The 13,506-nt window shown below is 49.0% G+C and overlaps 4 protein-coding genes and 1 non-coding gene across 5 annotated transcripts; 2 read left to right on the forward strand and 3 right to left on the reverse strand.

Annotated features, from left to right (window-relative positions):
• Positions 1-2,414: 2,414 nt before the first annotated feature.
• On the forward strand, positions 2,415-4,056 carry FMAN_07904 (uncharacterized protein; the record flags this gene model as incomplete). Its single annotated transcript, XM_041821314.1, has 2 exons — positions 2,415-3,117; positions 3,173-4,056. The coding sequence occupies 2 exons, from the start codon at positions 2,415-2,417 to the stop codon at positions 4,054-4,056; spliced, it is 1,587 nt and encodes a 528-aa protein (XP_041687106.1).
• A 651-nt stretch (positions 4,057-4,707) lies between these two features.
• Positions 4,708-6,039, forward strand: FMAN_07905 (uncharacterized protein; the record flags this gene model as incomplete). The annotated part of the gene is made up of 1 exon (XM_041821315.1): positions 4,708-6,039. One exon carries the CDS (start codon positions 4,708-4,710, stop codon positions 6,037-6,039), a length of 1,332 nt encoding a protein of 443 aa, XP_041687107.1.
• A 2,301-nt stretch (positions 6,040-8,340) lies between these two features.
• On the reverse strand, positions 8,341-8,414 carry tRNA. The gene has a single exon. It is a non-coding gene; the product is annotated as a tRNA-Val (tRNA).
• Positions 8,415-8,677: 263 nt separating this feature from the next.
• Positions 8,678-10,231, reverse strand: FMAN_07906 (uncharacterized protein; the record flags this gene model as incomplete). The annotated part of the gene is made up of 2 exons (XM_041821316.1): positions 8,678-9,406; positions 9,455-10,231. 2 exons carry the CDS (start codon positions 10,229-10,231, stop codon positions 8,678-8,680), a joined length of 1,506 nt encoding a protein of 501 aa, XP_041687108.1.
• Positions 10,232-11,269: 1,038 nt separating this feature from the next.
• FMAN_07907 (uncharacterized protein) lies at positions 11,270-13,419 on the reverse strand (the record flags this gene model as incomplete). The annotated part of the gene is made up of 3 exons (XM_041821317.1): positions 11,270-11,393; positions 11,442-11,834; positions 11,879-13,419. The coding sequence occupies 3 exons, from the start codon at positions 13,417-13,419 to the stop codon at positions 11,270-11,272; spliced, it is 2,058 nt and encodes a 685-aa protein (XP_041687109.1).
• Positions 13,420-13,506: the final 87 nt, after the last annotated feature.

The raw sequence follows: 13,506 nt of genomic DNA on the forward strand, positions 1-13,506 counted from the left end.
AGGTCACAAGGATCAAAGCCTCGGCGATGTAGTATTTGCGGAAAGACCGGGCATACTGCAAGGACCTGTCAAGAGTCAATTGAGGTTAATAGGGAATAGTCTAGCGATTAATTTTAATTGATCAGATATGTTGTGGTGTTTTATTTCTCTTTCTGAGTCTTCACGTGTAGATTGGTGGAGCACTCGCTTGTCTGGAGCACTCGCTTATCATGCACGTTATCGCGAAATGGCTGTTGGAGAAACCCCTCAGTCACTTTGGCACCGAGATTACCAGTCGCGCCGGCGATTGCTACAGTTGGAAGAACGGACATTTTTAAAGCTGAACGGATTGCATATAGTCGTATGAAGGTCGATAAGTGAGATGCGAGTAGGTGGTTGGTTGGGGAACAAGATCTGACCTAAAGGTAATTTATACTCTACATTAGGGTATGATGTAAGCTTACTCGCCGCTTAAGTAGACTCCAATACAGCGAGGATTCCATTTAACATTAAATGTTTATCTCTTAAATGCTCTGGGTCTCGATAATAAAATTAACTATTATGCTAGTGATGGTTATTAATAGGTCAATCTAATCACATCTTATCATGCAAGAGGGTTATCTTGTTCTAGGTTAGGTGAAGTATGGATGGATGGATACCAGTTCAGCCCATGCTATAGGCAAACTATATGATTTCTACATCCTGTAGTAATGGAACCGCGAAGAAAGAAATTGTATAAGTCGACATTCATATTCTTTACCACCTTAGCTGTAACGAGGATGATGGCTGAACAAGCGTGGTGTGAACGGAATGAAACAACAGAAGTCGATCCAAACCCCACGTCATGTTCCTTCCTGCGCTGATATCACAGTGTTTGAGATTTAATCAGTCTTTATACTTTGGGTCTTTGGGTCTTGTCGTACTACATCTTGAGAAAATGGCACGGTTAGCCGCGTGTTTTGTTGATTCTGACAAGTTCTTCTCTTGCTACTCCCAATGCTGCGAGGAAATAGGAAGGGCTTGTCTATTATGCTAGGCGACACGAAGGGATCAGTGTCAAACTATAGGCGCTTTCATGTTGATAAACAATATAGGGTATCGTTACTGGGTAGTTCTCCTCAACGTGCATTCTTGGCCCATCTGTGCTGCATCAGGCACAGATCATTTCACATATCAAGGATCAGACATCGCCGCAAAGAAAAGTTAGCTCAACAATCATAATCATTGTATGATGTTGCCGCACCGTCAAGTATAACAGTCTCACAAATCGTAGCCGCGTGTAGTGAGTTGCAGTGTTGCACGGAGCCGCTCTTCGCCACCCTGACCATCGCGCCCGGTCTAAGGGAGCCATGAAGTGACCCTGATAAAGCAGATAGTGCTGATGATGGGAAGTCTTTTAAGGGATGAGTATGGAAATTAAGCGTCGCCTTCTAATGACAAGCCGGATGCATCGGCAGATGGCGGATTCGAGTATATTCCAGCTATCATGCCGTCTTGATAGAGAGCGCGGCTCGCGGCTGAGCTCCTATACTGCTGACTGGGAGCTATGACCAGCAGTCCAGCACTACAACTACAATAGCACAGAGTGTTTTACGGTATCCAATCAACAGATGCAACGTCAACTTAGTTTGTAACGATGGTGTTACCCCTCAAGGGCTGAATCACTAAACCGCCAAGGCCATCCACGAGGCGTGACACGCGATAGTTCACGAGTCAGACAGGGATATCTCCGCAAGAGGCCAAGCGTGGCAACTACCGACGAAACGTAGAATGCGGAGAAGATTAACGGAGGATCTTGGTTGACTTGTCCTGCCCAGTAAAGTCAGTTGACGCGCTGTGTCAGCTCGGTGCGCGGTTATCTCCTGGTGGGGTCGCTATCAAACGATTCCTTGTTCGGGCTTGTCTTTACGTAGGAGATTCTGGGATCCGTATCAGCTCAATCTGGGGAAATGGGAAATGACTCGATGCTTATCATGTGGAGATGCTGCCTTGTTATCAGATATAAGTGAGGATGAGTCGGTTTGTTATCGCTCAAGTTGCAGTCTTTCGATGCTCGTATTTGGAGAGGATGAATAGCCGCGATCGCGCTCTTCTCACATGCATAGACGGCGGAATGTAGCCGCGTTGATACGTGGGATCAGCGGTATTATGACCGAAATGTCAAGCCACTAATGCTCGTGTACCCCAGATGGACTAACCCGTTGAGGACAGAGATAAGTAGGACCTAGATCGTGGAGGACGCCGAGTCTAGGCCCCTCACGGCCCGTTTCCTGTTTCTCATTTCTCGTCTGCTTTTTTAAAAAGATAATAATGTCCACTTTCCCCTGATCATAATTGACGCGCCAACACAGCAAAGGTACACACAGTACCACGCCATAATTACAACATTTTACTCGTTAATTGCCTCTCCCATCTGTCATTGCTGTCCATCCATCATGGAGTCTGCCACCAAAAGCGGCGACGCCGATCAGGCCCTCGCCCGTCTGGGCTACAAGGCTGAGCTCCCTCGAAACCTCAGCATGCTGAGCGTCCTCGGCCTGTCGTTCGCCATCATGGCCGTCCCCTTCGGTCTCTCGACGACAATGTACATCACCTTGACCAACGGCCAAGCTGTCACCGTCCTCTGGGGTTGGGTCCTCGTGTCGCTCATCTCCATGTGCATCGCCGCCTCTCTCGCCGAGATCTGCGCTGTGTTCCCGACGGCCGGCGGCGTGTACTACTGGAGCGCCATGCTCAGCACGCCTCGTTACGCTCCCATCGTCAGCTTCGTCGATGGCTGGCTCACGCTCGTGGGAAACTGGACCGTTACACTGTCGATCAATTTTTCTGGTGCGCAGCTTATTCTTAGCGCCATTACCATCTTCAATGAGGACTTTGTCGCGAATACATGGCAGACGGTCTTGTGCTTCTGGGCTGTGATGCTTGTCTGTGCTTTGGTCAACGCCTTTGGTTCGCGGTACTTGGACCTGATCAACAAGGTCTGCATTTACTGGACCGGCGCGAGTGTCATCATCATTATCGTCACGTTGCTTGTCATGGCGCCGTCGCGTCGCTCTGCTGAGTTCGTCTTTACCCACTATGATGCTTCGGCAAGTGGCTGGCCTACGGGCTGGTCGTTCTTCGTGGGACTGCTGCAAGGTACGTATGCCAAGCCTTTTCAATTAAACGGTCGCTAACCATCCCCAACCAATAGGTGCTTATGTCCTGACTGGCTACGGCATGGTCGCTGCCATGTGTGAAGAGGTCCAGAACCCCGAACGTGAGGTGCCCAAGGCCATCGTCCTCTCCGTCGCTGCCGCTGGTGTCACCGGAATTATTTACCTCATCCCCATTCTCTTCGTCCTTCCCGACGTCAAGATGCTTCTCTCCGTTGCCAATTCCCAGCCTATCGGTACCCTGTTCAAGGTTGTTACTGGTTCTGCGGCTGGTGGCTTCGGTCTCCTCTTCCTCATTCTTGGCATTCTCATGTTCGCAGGCATTGGTGCCCTCACCGCTGCGTCTCGCTGCACCTATGCTTTCGCCAGAGATGGTGCCATTCCCGGATACAAGCTCTGGAGTAAGGTCAACCACCGTCTCGACATGCCTGTCAATGCTCTCATCCTCTCTACTGTCGTTGACTGCATCCTTGGGTGCATCTACTTTGGCTCTTCTGCTGCTTTTAACTCTTTCACCGGTGTCGCTACCATCTGTCTCTCTTCCTCCTATGGTGTCCCTGTCGCTGTCAACATGGTGCGAGGCCGAAAGATTGTCAAGCACTCTCCCTACCCTCTTGGAAAGTTTGGCCCTCTCATCAATGGCATTTGCGTCGTCTGGATCGTCTTCTCTATCGTCATCTTTTGCATGCCCGTGTCTCTCCCTGTTGAACCCGGTACCATGAACTACGCTTCTGCTGTGTTTGCTGGCTTTGCCGCTATTGCCATCGTTTGGTATGCTGCTTATGCTCGAAAGAACTTTACTGGACCTCCAGTCCACGATGACGGTTCCTTTGAGCCTGGTGTGCAGGTCCTCAAGGGCCAGGAAGGTAGTGCGCCCGTACATGAGGGGGCGAGTGATGTTCCAGAAAAGGATTCTAATTAAGTTCTGCAGATACCACCAAGACCCCTGTATCATAGTTGTTAGCATATGTAGCAATGCATTCTTGGCTTTTCACTACTGCGGTTGCCGCTGTTCATCGCTGTGTTGACTGTCAATCGATCAGCTTGTACCAGTATGCGCTATGACAGCCTGACTGCCATCCATCTTTGCACACGACGAGGCGTATCGAAGACGAACAAGCCTCAAAATCAATCATCCCCCGCACGGGTGAATCTATACCAGGCCATGGCGCACTCATCACAGCTCCGAATACTACATATACACCATTAGAGTTACAGCCATCAGGTACAGGGCTGACTTCCCCAACTGGTACTACCCCATGGAATATATAGAAGCAGCCAGCCCTTGGGCAAATTCTTTTTAAAAATGATACCAAGTTGGGAGATTTTGATGAGCTTATAAAATTAACTAAAGAATTAAATGGCATTATTTGTTTTTCACAATTACGCGGAGGCAATCTAATAATCTTAACCCAGCTATTGCCTCCACAGCCTAAAGCCGGCGTGAATCATCACATCGCCTCCAAAACTCTCCGATGATCGCCGACAATGGAATTGTATTTAAACCCACGCAAGCCAAACGGGACGCAAACAGAATCCATCTTCCCACATCCATCCATTACATTTGTAGACCATGCCTCAAAAGCAATCCTTTCTCGAGGCTCTCGCAGCCGATGAACACAACCAAACCAACTTTCTTCAAAAGTTTGTACAAGCCGCATCCCCAAATCCACCCGGGGACACAATCGAAGCAACAACAGTCATCGGAGAATATTTATCCAGCAAGAATATCCCTTACGAATTCGTCGACGTCAACGGGGATGGCAAAGTTAATGTAATTAGTGGCTTTCAAGGCGGAAAAGGCCCTGGCCCGCGCGTCGTTCTGAACGGCCATGTCGATGTTTTCCCCGTTGGTGATGGTAGCGGCTGGTCTCGAGATCCTTGGTCGGGCGATATAGTTGATGGGAGACTCCACGGGCGCGGAGTCGTAGACATGAAGTCTGGGACTGGCTCGCTCATCATTGCATATGCCTTTTTGTTCGAGTGTCGCCATCTCCTGTCGGGCAGTGTTGCCCTTTGCGCTGTCGCCGACGAAGAGACGGGTGGGAAATGGGGTACCAAATATCTCATTGAACAAGACAAGCACAGATGGGGCGGTGATCTCATGCTGTGTGCTGAACCAGGTGGTCTTGAGACTATCAGATTCGCAGAAAAGGGAACGCTGCGATTGACATGTACTGTCAAGACCAAAGGCGAGTTGGGGCCATATCTTCATCTCAGCAAGGGCGCCATCCGAACAGCCAGCGCATTCATCAATGAGGTCATCGAGTCAGTAGAAGCACTGCCAGTCGATCTACCAGTAGAAATGGAGAGTCATCTGGAAAAGCCAGAGGTCAAGCGGGCTATCGATCAAGCAATGGGTCCTGGAACGACCACAATTATTGCTCGACCGACTGTCAACATTGGCACAATTAAGGGCGGCCTCAAAGTCAACATGATCCCAGAAACATGTATCGTCGAACTGGATATTCGTATGCCAGTGGGGATGCGAGAAGACACGATCCTGGACCTGATTGACACCATCATCCCGCAGCACGAGCCCGCGAGTATTACGATCAAGAAGCAAGCTGCTGCGAGTAATCCTTTCAACTACTCGGTCATCGATCATCCCATCGTTGGTCATCTCAAGGAAAACGCCAAGAGCCTGCGACCAGATGCTGATGCTCCAATTCCCATCCCCTCGATGGGCGGATCAGATTGTAAGCATTATCGATATGCTGGCATCCCAGCTTATATCTTTGGCTGCGGCCCAGCAACAAGTGAGTCCTTCCTACTAAATAAGCCTGAGTTTTTTATTGACGGTTCCTCAGTGGCGTCTGTGGATGAATCAGCGTCAATTGCAGAGTTTCACCACGTTACAAAGGTACACGCATTGGCTGTCTGGGATTATTTACATCGTGTATAAGATCTAAACTGCCAACTCCTTGTGTCCTCTATGGCCAAGACCTAGAGCTGAAAGCTTATATTTACTTGGCATAACTAAGATCAGGAAGTGTCCAGAAGATGCTATTCGCGGTTTTGGAATGGACTCCATACATTAATGTAGATCTTGAGAGTATATTGACACAAGATTTAGAAGATAAGATAATTGACAGCATAGAATGGCCTACCAAATTGCCTATCTTCTGGCTTCGCAAGGGGCTCAAAAGTTCAAGGGACTAGCCCCTTGATGCTTAGATGCTCGATTCTTGAAGTTTGTTGTATGTAAGCTATGGTTATCACCTTTGTTGAAATAGCTTGTCTGATGCTTCAAGTAACTGAAGGTTGTTGCTTTTCTTTTCCCTATGTTAGCTTGATACATCCTCCGACTACTCTCCAAAGTCCAACACATCCGCGTCGGTCGATCAACATTCTCGTAGTGTTAACCAGGATTGCACTAAAATTTACTATCATTCCAGAGCAGAAGATCCTTGCTCTGAGAAGTGGCATGGCTACAAACCCATATGTTGGTTATCTGCTTCAGGACAAGAACAACGTTCTTACAATTGATCAGTGTCCTCCCCATCCTTCCCGAAGCTTTGATACCCTGACTCTTGGCACACTATCAGGCTGCCATTCTCTTTCTTCCCTCCAAGGTATAGCAGCTTGAAGGGCTTCAGCTAAGGCTGTTGCCTTTGGCATCGCTTCACTGGAGCTTGACAATCACGTCGCCGAATATGATCTCATCATTCCTCTCGTACCGTTTGTCCATCATGCAGTGGTCGTTCGATCGGCTACCAAGAGCATAGCAGGCGTTGTTACCGTAGGCTACGATTCTCCTGCCATTCGTGAACTCGAGTACCAAGCCAAGGCTGTTGGCATCACTTTGTTGAACGAGGTTGGTGTCAATCCTGGTGTCTACCGCCTGTACGGCATTAAAGCCATCGGCGAGGTTCACGAGAAGGGTGAAAGGTATGATGCAACCTCGCTTGTTCTGTCGGTTCTGGCCTGTATATCTCGTGAAGTTCTACTCGTACCGTGGTGAAACTCATGCCATTGAAGTATCTGATAGCCCTTTGCGTTTCGAGGTACGTTGACCTATCCCCTGTACTGATTTACCTCCCTGCGTAACCTCTAATTTCCCAGTTATCTTGGCCGCCACGCGGCGTCTTGCTTTCGCTACAGAATTGTGCTATCTATTCCAAGATGGCAAGATCATTGAGATTTCCGACAAGGACCTAATCAGCAGGGCAGTTCTATACCACGTTCTTGATGGGTACCCGTTTCCTGCGTATCCCAATCGAGATTACGTACAGTTTCGTCAAGCTTATGTCATCCTTGAAACTCACACCGTCATCTAAGGTTCAGTCAGATACGATACCAACTCTTCTCTATCAAAGGTTTCTATTGAACTTGGCTGGGGGGGTATGTCACACATTCAGCAGTAGTTTACAGGCGCAGCGTCGACTGCTGAGGTTGATCTTCTGGCCAAGGTAAATAGACTTTGCAGTTTTCGCTCTGCCGAACAACGCGGTAAGATCTTCAACGGCCCCAAGTGGATGGGACGATTCTCAGATGAAGTGGCTGCAGTCTGCGATTCCCCCCTCGACACTCCTCCCATCAACTGTACAAGGTATGCAGCTTCCATGCCTATGAGCGAGATCTAGTAATGCTTCAACACAGGTTCGTTCTCAATTGGAAGAACGGAGCTAAAGTGAGTATCTATCGGTTCTTATTGAAGAGAAATAGTAGCTAACATTGCCTGCGCCAGAACACGATCACGTCTACCCTCGAACTCTTTGGGGGGCCTAGCGGCTACTCGGTCATGACCAAGTCTGTCAGTTTGGCCTACGACACTGCCACCCGGCTGATTCTTGACGCCTAGCCAGTCTTCAACAAGCCTGGCATCTTCGCTCCCTACTCCCCGGAGAGCTACGATCCTATCCAAGTCGGAGTCGAAGCTTAGAAGATCAAGCCGTTTGAGCAAGCTCTCTAGGCATCACGATACGGTCATGGATGTGCAGAAGACTCCGGTAGTACGTATTATTAGACCACGATAGGTAGAGCCTCAGGAGCAAAATGTGGTAGACATATATATATAAAACCAAATAGTACACTGTCCGTTAATACTCAAGACTCCTCGAAGTTATTGCAGGCTGTTATTGTCAAGAGACAAGGTCAAGTGTGTCAAGATACCGAGATACAGCCACCAAAAGAAGTCAATAAAGACTAGGTAGGTAAAGGCCGGCAAACCAAAAAGATTAAAAAGAGTCACGGGCAAAAAACGTGGTTCCGCCCGGGATCGAACCGGGGACCTTCTCGGTGTTAACGAGATGCCATAACCAACTAGACCACGGAACCGAGCTAATTGGGTGGGAGAATGCAAAAAGTAGCGGCTTATACGCAGCTGCAGACGATATGAATTGAGTTGGCCTAAGCACTGGACTTTGGCGTTACCCTGAACTCAAACAGAAAATATTGGCCAAATAAACATCGGATGCAATAAATGCGCTATCAACTAATGCTATCGTCAGATTAATCTTTAGATAATGCGGAAATCTATTCTCGCCATACAAGGAATACTCAAATCGCTATACTAACGTTAGTCCCGTCGTGCCCAATCCCTACAATCCATTAGCCTCTTCTCCATCCACCGCATTATGCACATGATGATTGTTGTTATGGTTCTGCTGCGAAGGGCTATTTCTCGACGCGAGCAGCGACTCAAGTAGAGAGCCAATCTCTGGGTATATCTGTTCAATGTTCGCCAATCCCTCCGGCCCCAGCTGCACCATCACGCTGAACATGTTGGCGAACCGGGCTGCTTCCGTTCCACGCGTCACCGCCGCTTGGAGATCTCTTATGTCGGCTTCGATGCCGCTCGAGTTCGTCTCAGCTATGTCGAGTTCCTCGGCCGCTCGTTTTAGCTCATCGCGTTTAGCATTGATGGCTGATTCTTGGGTTTTTATCTCTTCGCTCTTGGCTGCTCGGCGACTCTCATAGCTTCGTATTGCTTGTGCGATTTCCGGCGGTAAAGACATGTTGTTTTCTTGGAGTGCATGGAGCTGTGGCGCAAGAGCGTCCTCGGCGACGGACTCTTCGACAAGCCGTCGCAGCCTGTCTTGCGACTCAGCTATATCCTCTTGGATCGCTTGCACAGCCAGTTGGGCGGCGCGAAGTTTGCTCATAGCTTCTTGGGATCTGGACCTATGAGGAAATATTTCCTGTTGAGCAATGGCAAGCGAGGAACGTATCGTGCGGACGTGTGCGTCAATTGCTGCGACAAAGACATTGGTCGCAGGTTTTAACGCTTCCTGAAGATTATTCGGTTCGAGGGAACGAGTAGCATTGGCCTATCAATGTATCAGCATAAGGACTCATCGCATATTGGCAAAACAGACGGTTGCATTTGGGCCGAAAGATGTGGCCATTTGGAACGTAGCCATCGGAGAGCTAAACATCATAAGGCTCTGCGCAGCCGACAGGCGCGAACCTTCTGGCGAACTATGACGGACACGCTTCTCAATCGGCGTGGGTATTGTTGTGGCTGGTCGTTTGAGATGCTTGATGTTGCGAGGTACAGGGGGAGATGGAGGAAACTCTGAGGCGACGGTAATAGACGAGGCCATGTGCTCCTCGCTCTCTTCTGAGGAAGTGTCTCGACGCGATCGCGATGGGTCAATTGGTGAGTCTGGAGCGCTATAGTTTGCGGTTCTTCGCCGTCGTCCCGACCGTCGCTCAGCAGTACCAACATCATCACCAGTGTCGTCTTGAGCATCAGGCGATTGAGGCATTGTTCGAACGAATCGCTTCTTTGCAGCGTGGACATCCTGCGCCATCAATTTTCCAGCATAAGAAGGTTTGCGGTCGCGCGCAAGAGACTTCCGAAGCTCTGATTGAAGATCTTGCAGGGTATCGCCTGGATTTCTGGCAACATGGTCTGCGACAAGGGCGAGGTCCTCTAGCAGATTGATGGCCCACATCTTAGGAGGTGCTTCGGGAACGATGTCCCATGGCCAGACACCCATAGCTTTATATATTCGACGAGCTGCGCGAGCTCCGCGTGTTTGTAAGTATGTACCGTGGGGTTCGGGGATGCGAATGGTGTCGATATTATCGAGGGCGCCGTCGACATCGACGATGGGCGACTGCGCGTTTGGCGGCCGTGTCGAAGGCATCGCGCCTGAGGCGAGGCGAGGGAGAGGAAGCGCGCGCGACTACAGCATACAATTAAATGGAACGTAACTGATATCATATACTGTGATGATGCGATAAGATAGTGATGCTCCCAACCGCGGGCAAAAAGCCGGGTCTGGCGCCGTGATTGAACTGGTGATGATCCCCCCAGCCACATCATGGAGCGTCGGGTCCAAGCCTGGTGAGTCGACCCAATCTCATGTAAAATCACGTGATATGACAGCTCTTTTCCCGATCCCCGCAGTCATGAACTCATGATGCCATATTATGGTCAATGCCGAGGCTGTAATGATTTGATTTTACGTGAGAATCTCCAAGATATTATTGAGAAGAGTTTTGGACATGTTACATAACGAGTTTGTCTTGTTTTGGTGATTTTCAATTGATCATCAAACTCGGACTGGCCGTGTTCTTAGCGAGGACTAGCACAGTGTTACAAAAGCAAACATCATCCGATTCTTTGTCGAGGCTTGACATAGACATGAAATCCTAGTATGCAACAATCAAAAATCAATCTGAGAGTCATTTTAATCGCAACGTTTCATTCTATGTAGATATTTCTAAGTCACTTTGATATGTCGCCCAAGTAGAGCTTCATATAGTAAGCATGATTGTTTGTACAACTTGACCGTTCCATCATTTCAAGGACCATGGATACAATCGCCGCATTTGATAGCTTGAAAGTATGCTTCGGAAGCAAAATGGGAATGGTTTCAACATTTAATAGATACATGGGTCAGTCTCATAAGAGGTTGACAGTAGATTCGAGTAATGCCAAAGGATAAATCAGCCCATGATTGATTCTACAGGCATATGTCGACTCAGTAAGTTTCGAAATAGTATGTCTGTGCTTGCTCAAGAACTTGGATTTATACTTATGTTTTTATTCCACGCCATGGGGAATTTGGAAACGGAATCATGCGAAGAATGTATCATTCATGTCATATCTACTCCGAAGCTAAGCATTCAGAGGCCAGCCTCAACTCTGCGCACTATCTAGAGCATACTTCGCGTGACCCTTATTTCACCCTGTTGTAGTAAGCACCAAGAGCCTTGTCAATCACAGCCTTAACCTTGGAAGCATCCAACTTCTCCTCTCGGTTGAAAGTGTACAGTCCGTTGACCTCCTGCTCAATATCCGCCCTGCATATCATTAGTCTCATCTCATCGCAGTAGTTAAATCATACTTACAGCTGAGTATAGACGAAAGCACAGCAATGCCCTCCTAAAACCACGCCATTGACGAGGCGCTCGATTCTCTCTACCAGGTCATCAGCGTTGGTGGCAGTGGTGTAACCCCAATCGAGGCTATCGCCATCTTCTTTCTTGGCTGGTGCAATGTTAACACCTCCGAATTCGGTGTTCATGACCGGAGCGCCGGTCTTATGCTTAGAGCCCTCGTCAACACCAGGAATAGGTGGTAGGAAGACGCCTCGACCAGCCTTCGGGCCAATGATGCCCTCAAGAGTGGAGCAGGTCTTTTCGATCTCAGGGCCATCGCTATAGTCATGGAATGTGGTTAGGTCAGTAAGGACATGCTGCCATCCGCAGTTATCGTTGATACTTCGTGTATCATCAAGACCCCTAGAGCTGTTAGCATAGTCTGAAACTGAAGCCGATGTACTTACTTGGTGAGATAGTAGAGCTGACGAATGTGATTACGCTGATCAACGTTATCCTCAAGGTTAGGATAAGCCCAGCTTTCGTTCACAGGAGTCCACGTCACAACTGATGGACGGTTGATAACCAGCTTGACAGCTTCAGTCCACTCGGCGTTGAATCGATCAACATACTCGGCACTGAACGCATAAGCATTCGCAATCTCACCCCAGACGAGGAAACCAAGCTTGTCAGCCCAGTAGTAGAAGAGGGGATCCTCAACCTTCTGGTGCTTCCTGCAGCCGTTGAGACCCATCTTCTTGGCGAGCTCAATATCCAGCTTGAGGCTCTCGGAGCTAGGAGGAGTCATGAAGGTCTCAGGCCAGTAGCCTTGGTCTAAACAGAGAGCCTGGAAGTAGGGCTTGCCGTTGAGTCGCCAGGTACCGTCTCCCGTTGTCCAGTTGATGTTTCTCATGCCAGTGGTTGTCTTGACTTCGTCTATGACATTCTCGGCGTCATCATACAGGCGAATAGCGAGGTCATAGAGCTGGGGATGCTCAGGAGACCAGAGTGCAACACCATCGCGCCAAGCAAAGTCGTTGTCAAGAGGGGCACTTTCGGTGACAGACTTGGGTAGCTTGGATCTCTGCTCTTCGGACAGACGCATGTTCAGCTCAACACCAACGGAGCTCGTCTCTCGGGGCAGAGCCTTCTTGTCCGATTTGGCAACAGGAATGCCAGCGAAGCTGGATTCAAGCTCGACGGAATAGCCCTTCCCAATTCTTCGTCCCTTTACAACGATGGTGCTTCTCAGTTGGCCAGAGTGGATATCATTGGACTTGATAACAGTGCCATAAGAGCTATCAGCAATACGAGCACTGGGAACAACCTCGAGCCAGACAGACTGCCAGATACCACCAGAGGGAGTGTAGAAGATTGTCTCTGGCTTGGCAGCCCAGTATTGTTTGCCTCGAAGTTGTGTAAGATCATAAGCTGAATCATAGACGCGCAAAGTGACTCGGTGAGTTGTAGCATCCTTGGCGGCATCCACGGCATCAGTGATGTCAATTTCGAAGGGAACGTGTCCACCCCGATGACCACCGACATACTCTCCATTGACCCAAACAGTAGCCTCGTAATCAACAGCACCAAATCTCAAGACCAGCTTGTGACCCTTGTCCTTCTCTTGCGCTGATCGCAAGTCTGAGATGGCCCGCTCATACCACATAACCTCATGAACTCCACGGTCATTGATACCAGAAGCAGGAGATTGGAATACATAGGGGACGTTGATTTTGGTTTTTGAGTTGGTAGTCTGCGTAGATGAAGCGAAGACGTTGTTCTGAATGAGAGAATGGGCATCACCCATAATCTTCTGTACCACGCTGTCGTTCTGACCAGTTTCTTTGCGGTTGGCAGAGGTGTCGACATTGACCTTCTCAGGGAGGCCTTTACGCTGCCAATTCTCGTTGAGGCCGGAATCGCCGTCATCGAAGACGAAATCCCATTGTCCATTGAGGGACTCCCAACGAAGTGGGCTTCGCTCGAAATCGGGACGGGGGTACGTCATTTTAGCTGCGATAAGGCTAATAAGACGCGTTTTTGCAGTATAAAGTGCCCAACAAAAGGTTCAATTGCAACAGGAAAAAACAAGTGC

Source organism: Fusarium mangiferae (assembly GCF_900044065.1).
Source record: "Fusarium mangiferae strain MRC7560 genome assembly, contig: FMAN_scaffold012, whole genome shotgun sequence".
NCBI lineage: Eukaryota > Fungi > Ascomycota > Sordariomycetes > Hypocreales > Nectriaceae > Fusarium > Fusarium mangiferae.